At 35.3% G+C, this 18236-nt stretch overlaps 1 protein-coding gene across 3 annotated transcripts in view; it reads right to left on the bottom strand.

Annotated features, from left to right (window-relative positions):
• Positions 1 to 2350: 2350 nt before the first annotated feature.
• LOC126189017 (patj homolog) overlaps positions 2351 to 18236 on the bottom strand; it is a 490590-nt gene continuing 474704 nt past the window's right edge. For all 3 annotated transcript variants that reach the window (XM_049930836.1, XM_049930835.1, XM_049930837.1), the window contains 2 exons: positions 11106 to 11348; positions 2351 to 5301 (listed from right to left, as the gene is read on the bottom strand). In XM_049930836.1, the coding sequence (XP_049786793.1) occupies positions 4870 to 5301; positions 11106 to 11348 (675 nt within the window). In that variant the 3' untranslated portion in view covers positions 2351 to 4869. The remainder of the gene's footprint in view (positions 5302 to 11105; positions 11349 to 18236) is intronic.

Genomic DNA, 18236 nt, shown 5'->3' with positions numbered 1-18236 from the left:
GGGAGAACTATTGACCATTCTGTTCCAAATTTGGGTTCTGTACGTCATCTTTGCTGAAAAGATGCTTCCTCAAGTTCTCAGCTTTCTTCATCAGCTATGAAACTATTTGGTTGATTTGGAAAAATGGGCAGAGACCCAAAGAAGCACTATAATTTTCTTTTCTTTTGTCCTTGGACTACGTACATTTGAGGAAGTGAAACCAACTATCAAACAATGACACAAAAGCAGCTGTCAGAAGTGTGTACTGTAAGATGTTTCAGTAACTGTTAATGATACTTTCACTGAAAAGTGGTACTAATGTGTAATAATGTTGCACACATCTAGGCACAAAGAAAATTCAGGTTTGCTTGCAACTTAATTTCCCCCAACGTGTGATAATGTGCATTTATAACAAGCGCAAAAATGAGAATAATGTTCACGATTTCAAACTGCTAGTCTAAGAACTGAGAATGAGTAGAGAAATATAAAAAAAGGTAACAATAGTGGTTAATGTAATGCAGGCTGAGATAGAGATAGCATTAAGCAAAGGCAAAGAACTGACTATAAGCATAAATAAGCATCACTGTCCAGTAGCAAGAAGTCTCATGCTTAATAAAATTATCAGCTTAAAACACACTTTTAACACAGATATTACACACTGGCATGCAGATTGTACATTGCAGAGACTGGTGCTTCCATTAAGCTTAATCTACAGCACAGTGCAAAAATTCAAGAACAGATTGTTTTAAAATACCACTTTTCACTGAAGTACCATAAACTAAAATTTCTGAACTGTTCTCTGGTTTGGGATCTTTAATACATTTCTGCTCAATGTTGTACACAAGCAGTAGTTAGTGGGTTTTGCAAAAAGTCATATATTAATATCAGGTAATTTCTTACTGAACTATAAGAACTCTATTTGTGGTATTGTTTAAGTACCTGTCCAATGAATGAATTGCGTGTTATTGCAACAGTGTGTTAGTCAGTCTGTGGCCGTATTTTAATGCCAATATTTGAACTCAAAAACTTGGGACTTTTTGGATATAATACCCGTCACATATTTAATGTATATTTTAGTTTTCTGAGTGTGTAATAAGCCATATGTTTTCTATGGTAATATGTACTGAGTGATCATAATGACAAGTTTAAGGGATTATTCATCACCTTGTGGGACTGACATCAGAGCACTATGAACAACACAACGACCTATATTTACTACAACAGTTTGCCCACTGTTTCTTGAATCACAATACAATCAGAATCTATGAACATTGTCTTTTCCTCCCTCATTGAAGTATGGTATTTGTGTAACTATTATACAGATTCTCCCACACACTAAATACGAAAGTCACACAAAAAGGAATTAGTGTAAAAATGTCAGTGTAAGATTAATAGCCGAAACTTTGCTAAAACAAATTAATTCTGTGCATACCAATTAACTTCAAACTGTACTTATCAAGTATTATGACTGGAAGTATTCATACAACCATGTGGAACAACACTACACAGGAGAGCAGAAACAGAGCAGTTCAGATTCTATTGTGCATTGTTATACAAAAACATTTGGATATCTCAAACGGCTATGATACAAGTTTAATTCTTCCAATGCATAAGGAGCAAATGTTGAAAAACAACACATCACATCAAGGATAACACACGAAAATACTATACAATACATTTAACAAAAATAGTGCATTATTAACACCCACCATGTACAATACAACAGACCTGTCAAATTTTGAAATTAAAAAAATGTTTTCATAAGAAAAGAACACTTGAGTTCCAAAGAACTTATCATCACAAACAGATTTAAAACTACATTTCAAAAATCTGGCAGGTCTGTTTCACTGAATTTAAATCACTTTTGAAAGCTTACTTAAAATGTCAAGTTCAATTTATAAGGGAATAAGTTTAAGATTGGCTTTATTTAAAAAAGGTATTAGATTGTGGCAGGAAAATTCAAGCAAAGAGAGGAGAATGCAAAGATAAACAGCAGGCAAACAACAGAACTACGAAGAGTAAATAAGCAACACCAGAGTTAAACACAAAATGAGATAAAAAGCTGAACAGTTACAGCAATGCAGCAGTCAGTATCTAAGTTCTTGCATTACACTAAGTTGGGGACAATTAAGCAGCAAACAGATATGCTGTGAAGTAAATGCCTAGTGTATACAACCATTCTGTTTCCCTGTGTAAATGTGCCTGTGCATGTCTTCCGTGATCAAACCAGCTAGTTTGAAGTCAATGAAAACTTTAAGGAAGTGTAGGTTTTCCAGTTCAGTGTTTCACACGCAGGAAGTAATAAACATGGATTTATATTGTATTTACTGGATATTAAATGAAAGGAAATTCATTTCAAAAAACTTCAAACTATGGTAATGGAAATTTTTATTTAGCCTCATTTTTTACAAATTGTACTTACAAGTAAACAGAATCTTTCCCATCAAAATTTTTCTTATTTGATCATAAGCACACTGTCACAGAAAAATCAGCTGAGAGTATGCTTGTGTTACAAGTATTCTATGCCTGCTCAAAAACCAGCACTAAATGAATGATAATTATACCAAAATGATGACAATCCTTTGAGACCAAAGTATAAGAATTAAAAAACTCTATAAGTCAGAAAGATCTACAAATAATACAAAACATTAGTTTTTTTTAAGTTGCAGGAGTGAGCAATGCAAGCTTAACTTAATCTTTAATGCCTACATAAAATGTAACTACTGCTGCATGCTTCCATGTGTTTCACCTCAAATACAACTACCAAGAATAAAACAGTGCCAAAAAAGAGCCTGAGGGAAGTCTTGACTAGGGATGCCACTTCACAATAATATTCAGATTAACTTGAAAATATATAGAGATACTTCTTGTACAGTGATATTACTGTTGTCATGAAAACACTTGTTATTTCATGTGTAACTGTTCTAATGAAAGGAAGGTCTGATTTCCATTCTTCCCTCTTGAACAGTACACAGGTTGCCAGTATCAAAACTGTTTGTACATTCCATGCACAGCACACTAGGAAAAATTAAATAGCACGAACATGGCATGCACAAGTAGTTTTGGAGCATGAGACAATAAAGAGACTATTTAACACTGCAGAAGGAGTAAACAGAACATAGGTTTAATAGAAAACAAACATTAGTTCAGAGTTTTAGTTAAAAAGTTGATTAGTTAATAAACCTTACAACATTTTATTGTTAATAAATGCTGAATTTGATGTGTGATTGTTTTATATCATAGGATTTAATGAACACATAATTCAAAAATCCAAATAATAATTTTAGAGCCTAGATTGCTGTTATGTAAATCTTGTACTATAAATGTCACATGAGCATGACTGAAACATGAATTCAGTTTTTTTAATATCCATTTAAGCCATGAAGCTGATACCAAATTAGATAATAGTTTCATATATTTAAGATGCTATGAAGTATATGGCTGATCAGTCATGCCTCTGCATTTTCTTGTTTTGTAGATCTTGTTCCATAACCATAATCATTTACAATAAAAAATTATTATGCCATACAGAGATATATTCCAATTTAGTTTCAGAATGGGAACACATCAAAAGAACATTAATAATCAATGTTAGCCACACTACTTTTAACAGAGATCCTGTAATTTTGGGTGACTAATGAGACCAAAACCAATATTGAAAATTCTGATCACAGACTTATTAAATGTTGTTCATCTTCCAGGCAGTTGCTACTGGTACAACAGTGCTTAATATAATATAATGCTTAAAACTTGTTTTATTTTCATTTTCTATTACTTTAAGAAATGATAAAATTCACTTAAGTTTCTGTGTATTCAAAGGTAAGAAGACCATTCAAAAATTTAAGACACAATCTTTATAAATGACTTTATCAAATTAATTTATTTGGCATCCCTAATCTTAAATGATAACTGGAGGCTCACAACAATGACAGCACTGTCAGCAGAGCTGCTTCCTGCACCATGTCACATGATCCAGTGAAAAGAAAGCTTACAGAATAGTTTTACAACATACAGACATTATATTGGTCCATTCTTAATAAATATTGATAAGACATAAAATTAAATTAATTTTTTTTACACACAACACTGTGAGTGAAAAACTGAGTCAATAAAATAACATTTGCTCCATGTAATAAATAAAATATTTCTCATATTAACTAGTTTATTATTATTTCCAATACAGGAAAGGGAGAAAACATGATCATTTGAGATCCCTTTGATTGCCTCGAGCATAAAAAGTGCACCCAAGAGTGAAGATACCAGGAGTAGCATTGTGAAGTGAGTTAATTAGCCAGAAATGTCTTGTTTCTGGTTTTCCTGACAGCAAGATAATCAGTGCCACAATTCATGCAGTTAAAATCTTTGAATAAACATTTCACTAAGATTTCAGAAGCTATCAATCAAGTTTTACTGTAAGCAAAAGCCAGGATCAGCTGAATGAAGCTTAACAGTTGCATGTGGATGTGCAGTTTTCTTTAAAATTTTGAATTTCACTGGTACACATTGAAACTGGTTTTATATAATAAGTTTTCAGATCCACTATTTCACCATCCACCATTCACACAGCTGTAGCTGGTTTTTGCTAACTACAGCATTATGCACATAAATAACTTTGAAACAAATTCATGCAGTTACAAATTATTGAGAAATTGTCATCCAAAATTCATATCTACAGAAGCAAGCGAAGTTATGTTTTTCCAACTAAAATTTGCTTTGCCAGTATTAATAAATCTTTACTACAGCACCAACAGCTCACAATGTATAGTGAAATAAACAGAAGCAAAGAAAAAAAATGTGTAAAGACTGTTCAAATTTTAAAATGGCAAGAAAAGACAGCTTACGAAGCAAATTGGAACAATTATATTAAACTGAAGCAGAAGCTCACAGCTGTCAGAAGCTCTCAGATTTGACAAGGGGCCCCGTCCCTCCTTCTGGTGACACATCCCCTCCCACAGGAGCAAGAAAATCGCGCTTTCTATATCTGTCAGAATAATATTCCACATGGTGGGTGGTGGTGCTGGTGGTGGCAGCAGCAGCCGATGCTGCATTAGCCCCACTTCTGCTCCGATCACGTTCCTCGCTTACCTGGCTGTGCGAAGCACTGTCAGGGATCGGCAGCGGTTTTGCAACACCGATGCGCACCACGCCTTTTGGTGCTCCCTTCAGTGCCTGCACTGCACGATCCAACGATGCGTTCTCCAGACCAGTATCATTCACAAAAAGCAGACGGTCACCTGGGATCAGCCTCCCATCCAGTTGTGCAACGCCACCAGGCACCAGGCTCCGAATCACAATCACTGTCTCGTTGGGGTTCATTGGATCCTGCAACCATGCCAGACTAGTCAACGCCGTCGTGCTTTGCATGTCTGGGAACTCTACTAGCTCCCAATAGCAATGTAATGACTTATATGCAAACAGTAACTGTCAAAGTGAAAGGGGAGCACACTTACCAAGGGCATCCATATTTCTCTCAATTACTGAAATAGGGAAAACTATTCATCTTTTTTTTACTTTTTTCCTAAATTCTGGATCCAATTATAAATGCTCCCTTAAACCTCCCAAGACATTATAAAACTACTGTATAGGCTAGTGCCTAATACAAGACTATACAGTCACAATGCCAGTCTGTTAGAAGATGTAATGTACAAGGATCAATTCAGTGAAACATAGTGTTAATGTAGTGCATGATGCTTAAGACAATACTGATGGAATAGGAAACATGTAACATAATAAAGAACACCACTTGCATCAATATTTGAACAGGGATGCAATTAGGCCACAAGCTCAATACACGATAGTTACATTGACAACAGGAAAGCATGTCCAAAACACAAGAATTCAGAAGGATCAGTTTTCTCAGTAAAAACTGGTAAATGTGGCTAGAGAAAGGAGGTGTGCTGAAGGAAGGAAAACTCTTCAGTGTAAAGACAAAAGAGAGAGTGTAGAAATCTATAAAGTATTGGCTAAGTAACAGGGTAAGGTAAAATAATGCTTTTTGCATATAATTATTTGAGTGTCCTGGTGCATCTTTCAGTAAATAATAAGGACTTTAAATCCATTTATTTAAGTCATGTATCCCTGAAAGATTACACTAGCTCAATTTACTCTATAATTTTCTACACTCTGAGTATACAAGAGAAATATTGCTTTGTGCTTTATTTTGAAAGCTCTGTATATTCTTCCAAGAGTATGCTATACAAATTTCATAGCAGGAATGAGACAGAACATGCAAAATGGTAAATTAATACTGGACAGTCAGTAATGAGTACATTAATTAAAGCTTTCCATAGTGCAAAAACATGAGTGACAAGTATTTGTTTGTAAATCAGGAATGATAGTTTACTGAAAATGAAATTTCAATGATGAAAATGCACATTTTCAATAAATGAATGTGATTAATGTTTATGTCACAAAGTCACTGTCTCTCTTGCACAAATTTGACAAAAAAACAAGAGTATTGATAATATTCACACAAATACATAAAACATTGATTATAACTGATATTTATACACCTTTATTGGAAAAGGCAGCAAGAGGATTGTTTTACTTTCAGTCCAAAAATTAGTTTCAATTTCAAACTCATAACATCTACTAAAGAAACTTGTATTACAGTACCTGTGCAAATAGTATCTACTTTAAAATAGGATAACAAGTAAAACTGAAAATAAGGGCTGTGCATGGTCTGGTCTTCACTAAACAGTACCTCAGTTTTCTACAGTGTTGTTATACACACAATTCATACAAAATGGGTCACATTTTGTGGCAGACCACTTATTCTGGTGTCTTGTGATTAGGAAGGTTCACATATTTTGATTCAACTATCTTTCTTTAACATCACCAAAGCCATTCAATGTAATTCTATCATCTGTAGTATCTATGTTAACTTTTGATACATTTTTTCCATCCTGAGTTTTAACTTATAGCTGTACTGAGTTAGAATATTCTGGTAAAAGCCAAAGCCTAAATTAACATATCAGTTTCCTCATACAAAATGCAATATGCTTACTTCAAGAGAAAAAAAATTTCTCTTAACAGTCAAGATGATGAACTAACTTTCTTGTTCTTGCATTTAAATACACTTTTCCTTGCACACAATTACGTTCGTTCCTTGCTGCTGATCTGTATCAGATGCTGCTAAGAAACTAAATCTCTTTAATCTGATATCAAGACTCTGAAGTTCACATCACTGCTGTTACAGAAATGAGCACATACAACAAGAACACACAATGTCTATTAGTCATACTGACAATAAAAAGCAAACATAATGTGGAAATATCTGCATTCAACATGACATCCCTATGCTTACTTGTGTTTGGAACATAGCAAAACCTACATTTTACATAGTTACTCATTACGTTCAGTAGTAATCTACATTTAACTAATGTTACAACATCTCATTTCCACACTTATTTTTCTTATTTGAAATTTTCCTGCGTTGAATTATTTTCATTCCCTATTTAATCCAAATCTTCGTACAAGGTAAGTGAAGGTGTTATCGCAATTTGTTATACATCCCTTTCAGTTCTAGTTCTGCTGCCTAATTATAAGAAAAAAAATCTGTAATGTATTGCAAAACAGCTTTACACAAAAACAAGTTTTCAAGTGGTAGTTCCTTAAATATAATTAAACATCTGGATTAGCTGTACATTTTCAAGAAAGAGAAATGTCTGCTGGATGACATGACAAAGCTGTGACAAGTTGAGACATATAAGATCAAACCACATGCAACAAGACTGTATAACAAATAGCTTGAAAGAGAGATTAATAAAGACAAAAGAAGATGCCCATAACACTCCTCTTATTGATTGCCATGTTCATTAAGAAATTTATTCATTAAAGCAATGTCTTTTTTTACATTCGCACTAACAGGAGACCACTATGTCCAAGAACTGAGGGTAGTATTTCACAGCCTACACAATCTCCACACAATTTTGACACAATTAATGTTCTCACTTCACATATCAGTTGCTACTCTCAACGAAAGACACACTTTATCTGACTCTGATCAGCCATTCGTTTAAATTTACTAGGCTATAACGGAAGACACTTATAGGGCTTACAAGAATACAGGATCCTTTAGTGAACTTCACTGATATCATCATTGGTCTTTGTGTCTGTTGAGTAATGTCAAAATCTTAGAAGACATTTTTTGATAAAGTTCCTACTTGTCATTTTTAGATGATATGAAGATCTTTACTGGAAGAGTATGAGTAGGAAACTTGTTGAAATATTTTTTCAAGAAAACACTGTTAGTCAGCTGATAAACTGAGGGCATTTGACAAGTTGTGGGGTTGGTTTGTTTTCTGATATACAACAATTATTAAGCACACTAATGCCACACCTGATTAAAATATGAAATGGTGTGGAAAAATGACTACGCACAAAACATGCTACCTATCTCAGGAAATTGTCTAATATAAAGCTGTAGGTATAGGATGGGTACTTGTGTCAGTCAGTTATTTGTGTACCCCTTTCCATGTACGAACACACACACACACACACACACACACACACACACACACACACACACACTTTACAACAAAGAATTGAGTGATCTATCCAAATTGAGTACATGTTAATCTCTCCTACTGGCTCTTGATCACATTGTTTTGTATTTCTTCTAGTCCAAACACTCTTTTCCTCTCCTTTGTTCACTCCCTCTTCCTAATCACATTTTGAGAGTAGCTGCTGTTTATTTCTTCCTTTTCCTCTATTCTGCCTTCTTTTTGGCTCTCTTTCTGGTTTTTATGGTCTCTTTTGATCCTTCTTCTGTGTTTCTCTTTCTGTTGATTTGCTCACATCTCTTTGCTTCCTAATATCTCTCTGTGAATAAATATTTGCTGACTTTTAATTGGATAACTTTTTTCTTTACTACAGTGTATTAGCACCACCATTCACAAATTAACTATATTTCTTGATGAGTATCTCATCACTTCTGCATTAGGACTCTAACTTCCATTACATTGTCTGAGTTAATAGTACAGAGTCTGAAGTAAAACATACATCTGTCATATCTAAAAATATTACTCTTTCTTTTTTTAAATAGTTTTCATGTAGCTGATCTACGTTTGTGGAAGCTTAAAATGGAATAGTTATGAACAAGTGATTTCCTCATACCAAATGATTACAATTTCTTTGTAGCTATTTTTATTTCTGTTAAACCCTTGCACTGTTAAACACTAGCATGAAACTTTTTTGTCATTTATTCATTTTACTGAAGTTCATCACAGACAGTTCCTGAATTTTTTGCTACATAAAAAGAGCCAAGTTGATCTGATGGAAGCAAGGCATAGTGCTACAATTAATTAAATTTCCTTCATAACTGTATCTTTGTTAGAAAAAAAATAAGTATATGCAAATTGCCTAATACACACTTATAAATCTTACCACAACATTGTCATGTCAGTTAAAACATAAAACACTTCTCTCAGATTACAATATTACTATTCACATACTGTTATTTATTTTTTATACATATTAGCAAAAATGAGATTGATAAATAGTATTTTGTCCATGAGAAATGAAACAAATGCTTTTGATTTTGAGTCTGCTACTTACACTACAAGGAAATTACTTTTGAGACTCACTCCAATGGCTGCCTACATATTCTTCACTTTTCTGGCCTCTCATGCTGTTTTTTCTTTCCTTACAGCACTGAGATAAAATCTATAATATTCTTTGTTCATCTTCCTTTTACAAAAAACATCAGTTACAGACACACCATGAAGACTACTAATTCAACAACATTATTAAATATATAACTTACAGCTTTTTCCAAACTAAATGAGAAAAATAAATATGAGATCATAATTTTCAATCCTCGTAGATCATAATCTTATAATATAGCATAAAAGAAGGTGTATTTTCATATTGTTTACTTTTAATACTTCATATTGATATTCATAATGATGATGATGATGATAATGAAAATGATGATTATAACTGACAGTGATTACAAACAGTAATTCAAGGGCTGCTAATCAACTACCAAACAAAAAGAAGAATTTGGTATAGTGCAATGTTTTAAAGTATTTATATTTCCCAAGAAGAACGTACTACATGCAAATAGTTTACCGAGAAGTTTTCCTAGAAGTGTGGGTCACTTAAGCTTTCAAAGTGTGTAGATGGCACTACATGATGAATACTATATACAGAGACCACATGTAAGACTTAATAATAAAGGCCATAAATCTAAACATCTAGCATTATGAACTCATATATATCTGTGCAAGGTAAAATGTTACAAAACTAAGAATTACACACCTAGGGACAAAATGGGAAGCTCAATTATCGTCCACCATATAACACAACAGACATACACCAAATCACAAAGTATAAGCTTATTTGAGGAAAAATACAGTTTTACAAGTTTGAATTTGACTGCTTGACAGTTAACACCTACCTGTGAACTCACAATATCAAGAAATACTTTACATAAAAGAAATATGTATTTTGATTCTCTACAAGAATCTTCGTATTCAGTCTAAGTATCCCTTTCCATAACTGACTGCATTACATCATAAAATGAGTCTAATAAGTAGAGTCAAAAACTAAAAATCACAACTGCATGCCAAAAACATCACTATAAAACCACAACATAAATAATAGTCACACATTTAGTTCAAAGTTATACAGCAACGTCAGTTAAAACAACAAATAATAGGCATGCATCCCCTCTACCTCCCTCCTCCTCTCTCTCTCTCTCTCTCTCTCTCTCTCTCTCTCTCTCTCTCTCACACACACACACACACACACACACACACACACAGAATCCTGTGAATCTTTCTCAGTTGCTAATTACTTCTTTTGTAATGTTGAAAGTGGCTAAATACTATGTGGATTTTCTAACACATTTTAAATTTCCCCCGTGCTAATGGCAGTATGATAGACTGGAAACAATACAAACCAAATTCATATAGAGTTATATTAAAAAATGAAATTTGTACATTCTTCATAGCAAAACTGCATGTTACAAGTACAGAGCTTTATTCATGAAGTAGAAATGATTCCTTTCTGGTACTCAAAAACTCTAATTGCATGGGAAATTAATGTTATATATAAATGTGATAGGAAAATGGCTGCTTTGTCAAGGGTGAAGACTGTATTGCTTCATCCCCACCGCTCACCTGGTAGTCAAGGATGGAGAATCCCAGACCACGATCGCCTTTCACTAGTTCTATAATCTGTGGCTCTGAACTCCACATTGCAAGGCCTGTTAATGGCTCCAGGGACCGTGATTTCATTTTGGAGAAACTTGCATCAGTAGCAGTCGCTGTAGTTGTTGTTGATGCTAGAGAACCATCTGATTTAGCCTTCACAAGCCTATCGGTAGCTGGAATAAGGTTCTGGAGGCTGCCTCCCAGAATGTTCTGTGAAATACAACAGAGAACAGTTATGATACATTTTCTATAGTTGCAAATAATCTGTACTTCTAGCCTGAGTAGATCAAATATAACCACATGGAATGCAATATCTATTAAAAAATTCTACTTGCAAAGTGGCAGGCAGGCACAAACAATTATAAATATGCTTTCCTTTGTCTAGCAAAAGATTAGTTAGTCAGTTAGCTACTTTCATGTCTCGGGGATAATTTGATGATAAATTGTAATGATACGGAATGAGTCATTTTACATTCATATTGTCAATTAATTTGGAAATATGGCTACAAGTCATTTTTTTTTAGTTTTGTTCAATCAACAGATGTGAGTTAGTAATTCATATCCACTCTCTTTTACACATTACAATAATGGAAATTCTCCTACAGAACAGAAGGAGCTGCCAAACCTTCTTCAGTTTGTTTTCAAATTTTACGATGCTATCTGTCAGATATTTTATATCACTGGGTAAGTGATCAAAAATTTTAGTTGCAGCATTGGGCTAAAGACAACCTTAATGTGGAGTAATGAATACCATTTCTTCTTCTGATAATGTGACTATGTACATCACTGTTCTTTTTGAACTGCAGTGGATTATTTACAACAAATTTCACAAGGAAATAAATATAATGTGAAGGAATAGTCAAAATGCCTGACTCCTTAAACAGATGTTTACCAGATGATCGCGGATGAGCACCACATATTATTCTTGCAGCCGGTTTTTGGGCAATGAAGTGTTTCTTTCTTAAAAATGAGTTACCTCACAACATTAATCTGTATGTCATAAATGAAAGAAAATATGCAAAATATTGCATCCTACTGACTGGTCTCTCCCCAAGACTTTCAATTATTCTAAGTGCAAATGTGGCTGAACTAAGTTGTTTTAGGAGTTAGAAAATGTGCTTTTCCAGTTTAAATTCTCATCAACATGTACACTTAAAATTTTTGAAGTTCACATCCTATTTCTTATTTCCTCACTGTGTACTACGCTTATCACTGGCTTAGTACCTCTAGATGTGCAGAACTGAATGTACTGTGTCTTTTTAAAATTGAGAAGGAGACCATTCGCAGAAAACCAGTCAATTACACTGTTAAGAAGATTTGTACCATCTGACTACTGGTGTTATCACCAAAAAGAACTAATTCTACTTCTTGTATATTAGATGGGAGATCATTTACATATATGAGGAACAATGGTAGACCTAAGATTGAGCCTTTGGTAACCCCATAAGTGATTTCTCCCCAGTCAGAAGAATCTCCCTCAATAACATTGGTTAAATTATTAAGTACAACTTACTGTGTTCTTTAGGTTAGATACAACATTATACATTTGTTGGCTATACCATCAACTTCATAAAACTTTAGTTTATCTAGGAGGATATTGCAATACAGACAGTCAAATGCATTTGATAGGTTACAGAAAATACCAAGTGGTTCTATTTTGTTATTTAAGGCTTGCACAATTTGGTGAGTGAATGTGCAAATGGCGGCTCAGCAGAGCAACTCCCCTGAAATCCAAACTGTGGTTTACTTTGGATAATATTGTTGCTCAGGTGGGATACTAACCAGAATACTTCACCTGCTCAAAAATTTATGAAAATGATGTCTGCAGAGAAACAGGTTGGTGGTTATTGGCATTTCTCCTATCATCTTTCTTATAGTGGGGTTTAATAATGGCATATTTCATTCAATCTCTCTGCAAAAATGCTTTGAGTAAGAGATGCATTACACATTTCAGGTAAGACACAGCTTAGTATATGGGAAAAAATCCTTAGTACTCTGTTGGAAATACCATCAAATCCATTTGAGCTTCTATTTTTGAGAGAATATATACTTTTCTTACTTTCAGAAAAGAGGTGTGGGTAGGGAAATCATCTAGATAACTTGCCTAACTGTTTCCTAAGCACTCTAGTAATTCCTAATTGATGTAATTTATCAACCTACTTCTCTCTTTTGTGTTTGATCTCGTCAATAATCTGATTATATTAGTTTATTTTCTCTACAGTTCATCACTCTCTCTCACCAGATCAAGAAAGTTCTTGTTTTAAAATCTACCTGCTGTGGCTTTCACTCCTGAATGTGTGTGCCTGTCTTATGCTCGTTTATTCATTGCTGTTGTGGTACACAAAAAAACTCTCTCTCTCTCTCTCTCTCTCTCTCTCTCTCTCTCTCTCTCTCTCTCTCTCTCTCCCTCCCTCTCAAGGAAACATCACTGACTTGACCACATATTTTATGGAGAAAAACGCTCGTTAGCAAGATATGATTCCCAGCAATTGACTGTGTGCAAAAATTTGAGCCGTAATTCTAATAGCACATGTTTATGGTCTTGTGAATGTACTGGCGAGGGCGAGCAGGTTGGGGGGTGGGGGCTTTTGAGTGATGACCAATGTATGTGAATGTTTAAAAGGTGTAAATTTTGGAGATTATGGCCAAACTTTTCATGTGCAGTTGACTGTTGGAGCTGACATTTTGCAAAAATATGAGGTCCCGTTCATGATGTTTCCTTGGAAGAGGCAGTACTGGTCATTGTGAACAAGACATTGCTGAGCTCATCTGATTGTAGCGGTTGGCAAACTACTATTTCTTTATTGTTTGTGTTCAAATCACAAATATCTTACAATGCCTATTTCAACACATTTAAAAAAAAATTGGCTAATGTTAATGTACTATGCCTGTTGCCTAAGAAATAGATTTACAAAGATGCGTAGACATTAAATTCTAATTAGATTGCTGCACTAATTGTGTTGATGAAGAATGAAAAAAAGTACTGACAAGATCTGTCACCTACAAGTTCACGTTCAGTTGTTATGTATCCCAGAGTTGCACAAACATGTTTATTCCAAACAATGAATGGTGAATGACAGCACCCATTTCATCTCACATTTGAAAAATTTGCATAAAAGGAATTATGACTAGTTCTTACGATTCTGACACCATGTTCAAAATTGATTGTCAAATGATTGTAGTGAAAATTTTCAGTGATTAAAGAATGGTCACCCACAATGGAATCTATAGCATTCACAGAAGTCACTTGTGGCATTCCAAAACCCAGAATCCACTTGGTGCTGTGAATGATGATGCTATGTACAATAGAATGAAACCAGTTTTCACAGTGAATTTTTTTGTAAGATATACCGCAAGTATTATTGTGATATATTTCATAACTATAAGAGTAATCCAGTACTTTAAGTAAGGTAGAGTTCCTTCTCATTACTCAAACCACTTGTGGATTCATCCTTCCAATATACTATCTGTTAATAGGCGAATTTGTGATGATGGTCACTATTTCTTAATGCATAGATCTGTTGAGCTCAACTTTGAATATGAATGTTTATAAAATTGAATTGAGAGAGAGATAGACAGAAGATGTTTTAACAAACATCACACAATATTTTTATCTTCTGCAAAATGTTTTAGAACAACTCATGCACAAAAATTGAATTTATTATAACTTGTCACTTGAATGAAAATGTATTATAAACAGTAGCTGGACTACAGATATTACCAAACAGGTTTACCTTGACAACAGTTTGTCATAGAGTAAATGTTGGTAATATATTTTAGGTCACAATGACTGAAGTAAGGTTAAGCTTTAATGTCCCATTGATGATTAGGTCATTAAAAATGAACAAAATCTCTGATATGAAAAGGACAGGAGGAAGAAATCTGCTGCGTATTGTTTCAAGAAAACCATTCAACCAGTCACCTTAACTGATTCAGAGACATTGTGGAAAATCTAAACCTGGATGGCCAAACAAGGACTTTAACTCCCCTATGGCAAAAAAAAAAAAAAAAAAAAACCAAGTGTAATAATCATGAAAAGATGAGGGTTTGGAATTGGCACTTTCACTATGTAAACCAAAAAAGCTAGATACAATCACAAGAAGCTCAAGGAGATACCAAGAGAAATTGAAAGGGGGACATGGCTAAGAAATCAAAGTTCAAATACACAAAAAATTAGAAAAATAACTTTCTTTCATCAGTGAGCAAACATACATAATATTATAATTGAGTAGTTATTCTCTCATATGCAATTCCCAGTTAAATCATAACCCCTGAAACTTGGAAAGTATGGCCTTTTATCAGTTAGTGATAATACCCCTTATTGTGTACTGTAAGCTGATTGAGACTTGTGCCAATATTTTTCTTTCTCAGGCATTACTTTCTTTTGCAGTGAAGCAGCTCAGACAGGCCATTCCAGATATATTAAGAATGAATAAATATATCAAGGTGCAGTTTTTGTGAAATTACAGCAGACAATAAGGCGAGTTCCTGATGCTCACAAGCAATTTTCGTTGTTTATAGTCGCCAAATTACGACATTGACTTTTTACCCCCTAATGGAACTATATAATTTTTTCTGTAGCATTTGAAAGAAGCTACTAAAAGAACTTCAATTACATAACTCATAATTAGTAAACTGCAAGAGCGTCTATAGAAAGGTCTCATTAATAAACAGTCACAATGCCCACATAGTACTAGGGACAGAAAGTTGGCTGAACAGAAATGAAATTCTAAACTTAGATTGGGATGTTTACTGCAGAGACAGGCCGGACAGTGAAGGGGGAGGCGTGTTTATAGCGATAAAAAGTGCAATTGTATCGAAGGAAATTGATGGAGATCCGAAATGTGAAATACTTTGGGTGAAGGTCACGGTTAAAGCAGGTTCAAACATGGTAATTGGATGTCTCTATAGGTCCCCTGGCTCAGCAGCTGTTGTGGCAGAGCACCTGAAGGAAAATTTGGAAAAGATTTTGAGTAGATTTCCCGACCATATTATAGTTCTGGGTGGAGATTTTAATTTGCAAGATATAGACTGTGAGACTCAAACATTTACAACAGGTGGCAGGGACAAAGAATCCAGTGAAATTTTTTAAGTGCATTATCTGAAAACTACCTTGAGCAGTTAAACAGAGAACCGACTCAAGGCAATAACATATTAGACCTTCTGGTGACAAACGGACCCGAACCATTTGAAACAGTTAATGCAGAACAGGGAATCAGCGATCATAAAGCGATTACTGCACCGATGATTTCAACCATAAACAGAAATATTAAAACAGGTAGGAAGATTTTTCTGTTTAGCAAAAGTGACAAAAAGCAGATTTCAGAGTACTTGACGGCTCAACACAAAAGTTTTGCCTCAAGCACTGTAGTTCCTTCTCTAGATTGTCGCACAGATGACAAAATGGTAGATATCGAAATAGATGACAGAGGGACAGAAAAACAATTAAAATCGCTCAAAAGAGGAAAGGCCGCTGGACTTGATGGGATACCAGTTCGATTTTACACAGAGTACGCGAAGGAACTTGGCCCCCCTTCTTGCAGCAGTGTAGTGTAGCATTCCAAAGGATTGGAAAAGGGCACAGGTCATCCCCATTTTCATGAAGGGACGTCAAACAGATGTGCAGAACTATATCTCTAACGTCGATCAGTTGTAGAATTTTGGAACACGTATTATGTTTGAGAATAATGACTTTTCTGGAGACTAGAAATCTACTCTGTAGGAATCGGCATGGGTTTCGAAACAGATGAGTGTGTGAAACCCAGCTCGCACTATTCGTACACGAGACTCAAGAGGGCCATAGACACAGGTTCCCAGGTAGATGCTGTGTTTCTTGACTTCCACAAGGCATTTGATACAGTTCCCCACAGTCGTTTAATGAACAAAGTAAGAGCATGTGGACTATCAGATCAACTGTGTGATAGGATTGAAGAGTTCCTAGATAACAGAATGCTGCATGTCATTCTCAATGGAGAGAAGTCTTCTAAAGTAAGAGTGATTACAGGAGTGCCGCAGGGGAGTGTTGTAGGACTGTTGCTATTCACAATATACACTACTGGCCATTAAAATTGCTACACCAAGAAGAAATGCAGATGATAAACGGGTATTCATTGGACAAATATATTATACTAGAACTGACATTGATTACATTTTCATGCAATTTGAGTGCATAGATCCTGAGAAATCAGTACCCACAACAACCACCTCTGGCCGAATAACAGCCTTGATATGCCTGGGCATTGAGTCAAACAGAGCTTGGATGGCGTGTACAGGTACAGTTGCCATGCAGCTTCAACACAATACCACAGTTCATCAAGAAAAGTGACTGGTGTATTGTGATGAGCGAGTTGCTCAGCCACCATTGACCAGACGTTTTCAACTGATAAGAGATCTGGAGAATGTGCAGGCCAGGGCAGCAGTCGAACATTTTCTGTATCCAGAAAGGACTGTACATGACCTGCAACATGTGGTTGTGTATTATCCTGCTGAAATGTAGGGTTTCGCAGGGATCGAATGAAGGGTAGAGCCACGGGTCGTAACACACCTGGAATGTAACGTCCACTGTTCAAAGTGCCGTCAATGCGAACAAGAAGTGACCAAGACGAAAACCAATGGCACCTCATACCATCACGCCAGGTGATATGACAGTATGGCGATGACGAATACATGCTTCCAATGTGCGTTCACTGCGATGTTGCCAAACACAGATGCAACCATCATGATGCTGTAAAGAGAACCTGGATCCATCCGAAAAAATGATGTTTTGCCATATGTGCACCCAGGTTTGTCATTGAGTACACCATCGCAGGTGCTCCTGTCTGTGATGCAGCGTCAAGGGAAACTGCAGCCACGGTCTCTGAGCTGATAGTCCATGCTGCTGCAAACGTCCTCAAACTGTTTGTGCAGATGGTTGTTGTCTTGCAAACGTCCCCATCTGTTGACTCAGGGATCGAGACGTGGCTGCACAATCCGTTACAGCCATGCAGATAAGATGCCTGTCATCTCGACTGCTAGTGATACGAGGCCGTTGGGATCCAGCACGGCGTTCCGTATTACCCTACTGAATCCACCGATTCCATATTCTGCTAACCACCATTG

Source organism: Schistocerca cancellata, chromosome 5 (assembly GCF_023864275.1).
Source record: "Schistocerca cancellata isolate TAMUIC-IGC-003103 chromosome 5, iqSchCanc2.1, whole genome shotgun sequence".
Classification (NCBI taxonomy): Eukaryota; Metazoa; Arthropoda; class Insecta; order Orthoptera; family Acrididae; genus Schistocerca; species Schistocerca cancellata.
This window is presented reverse-complemented; position numbering and strand designations above follow the sequence as displayed.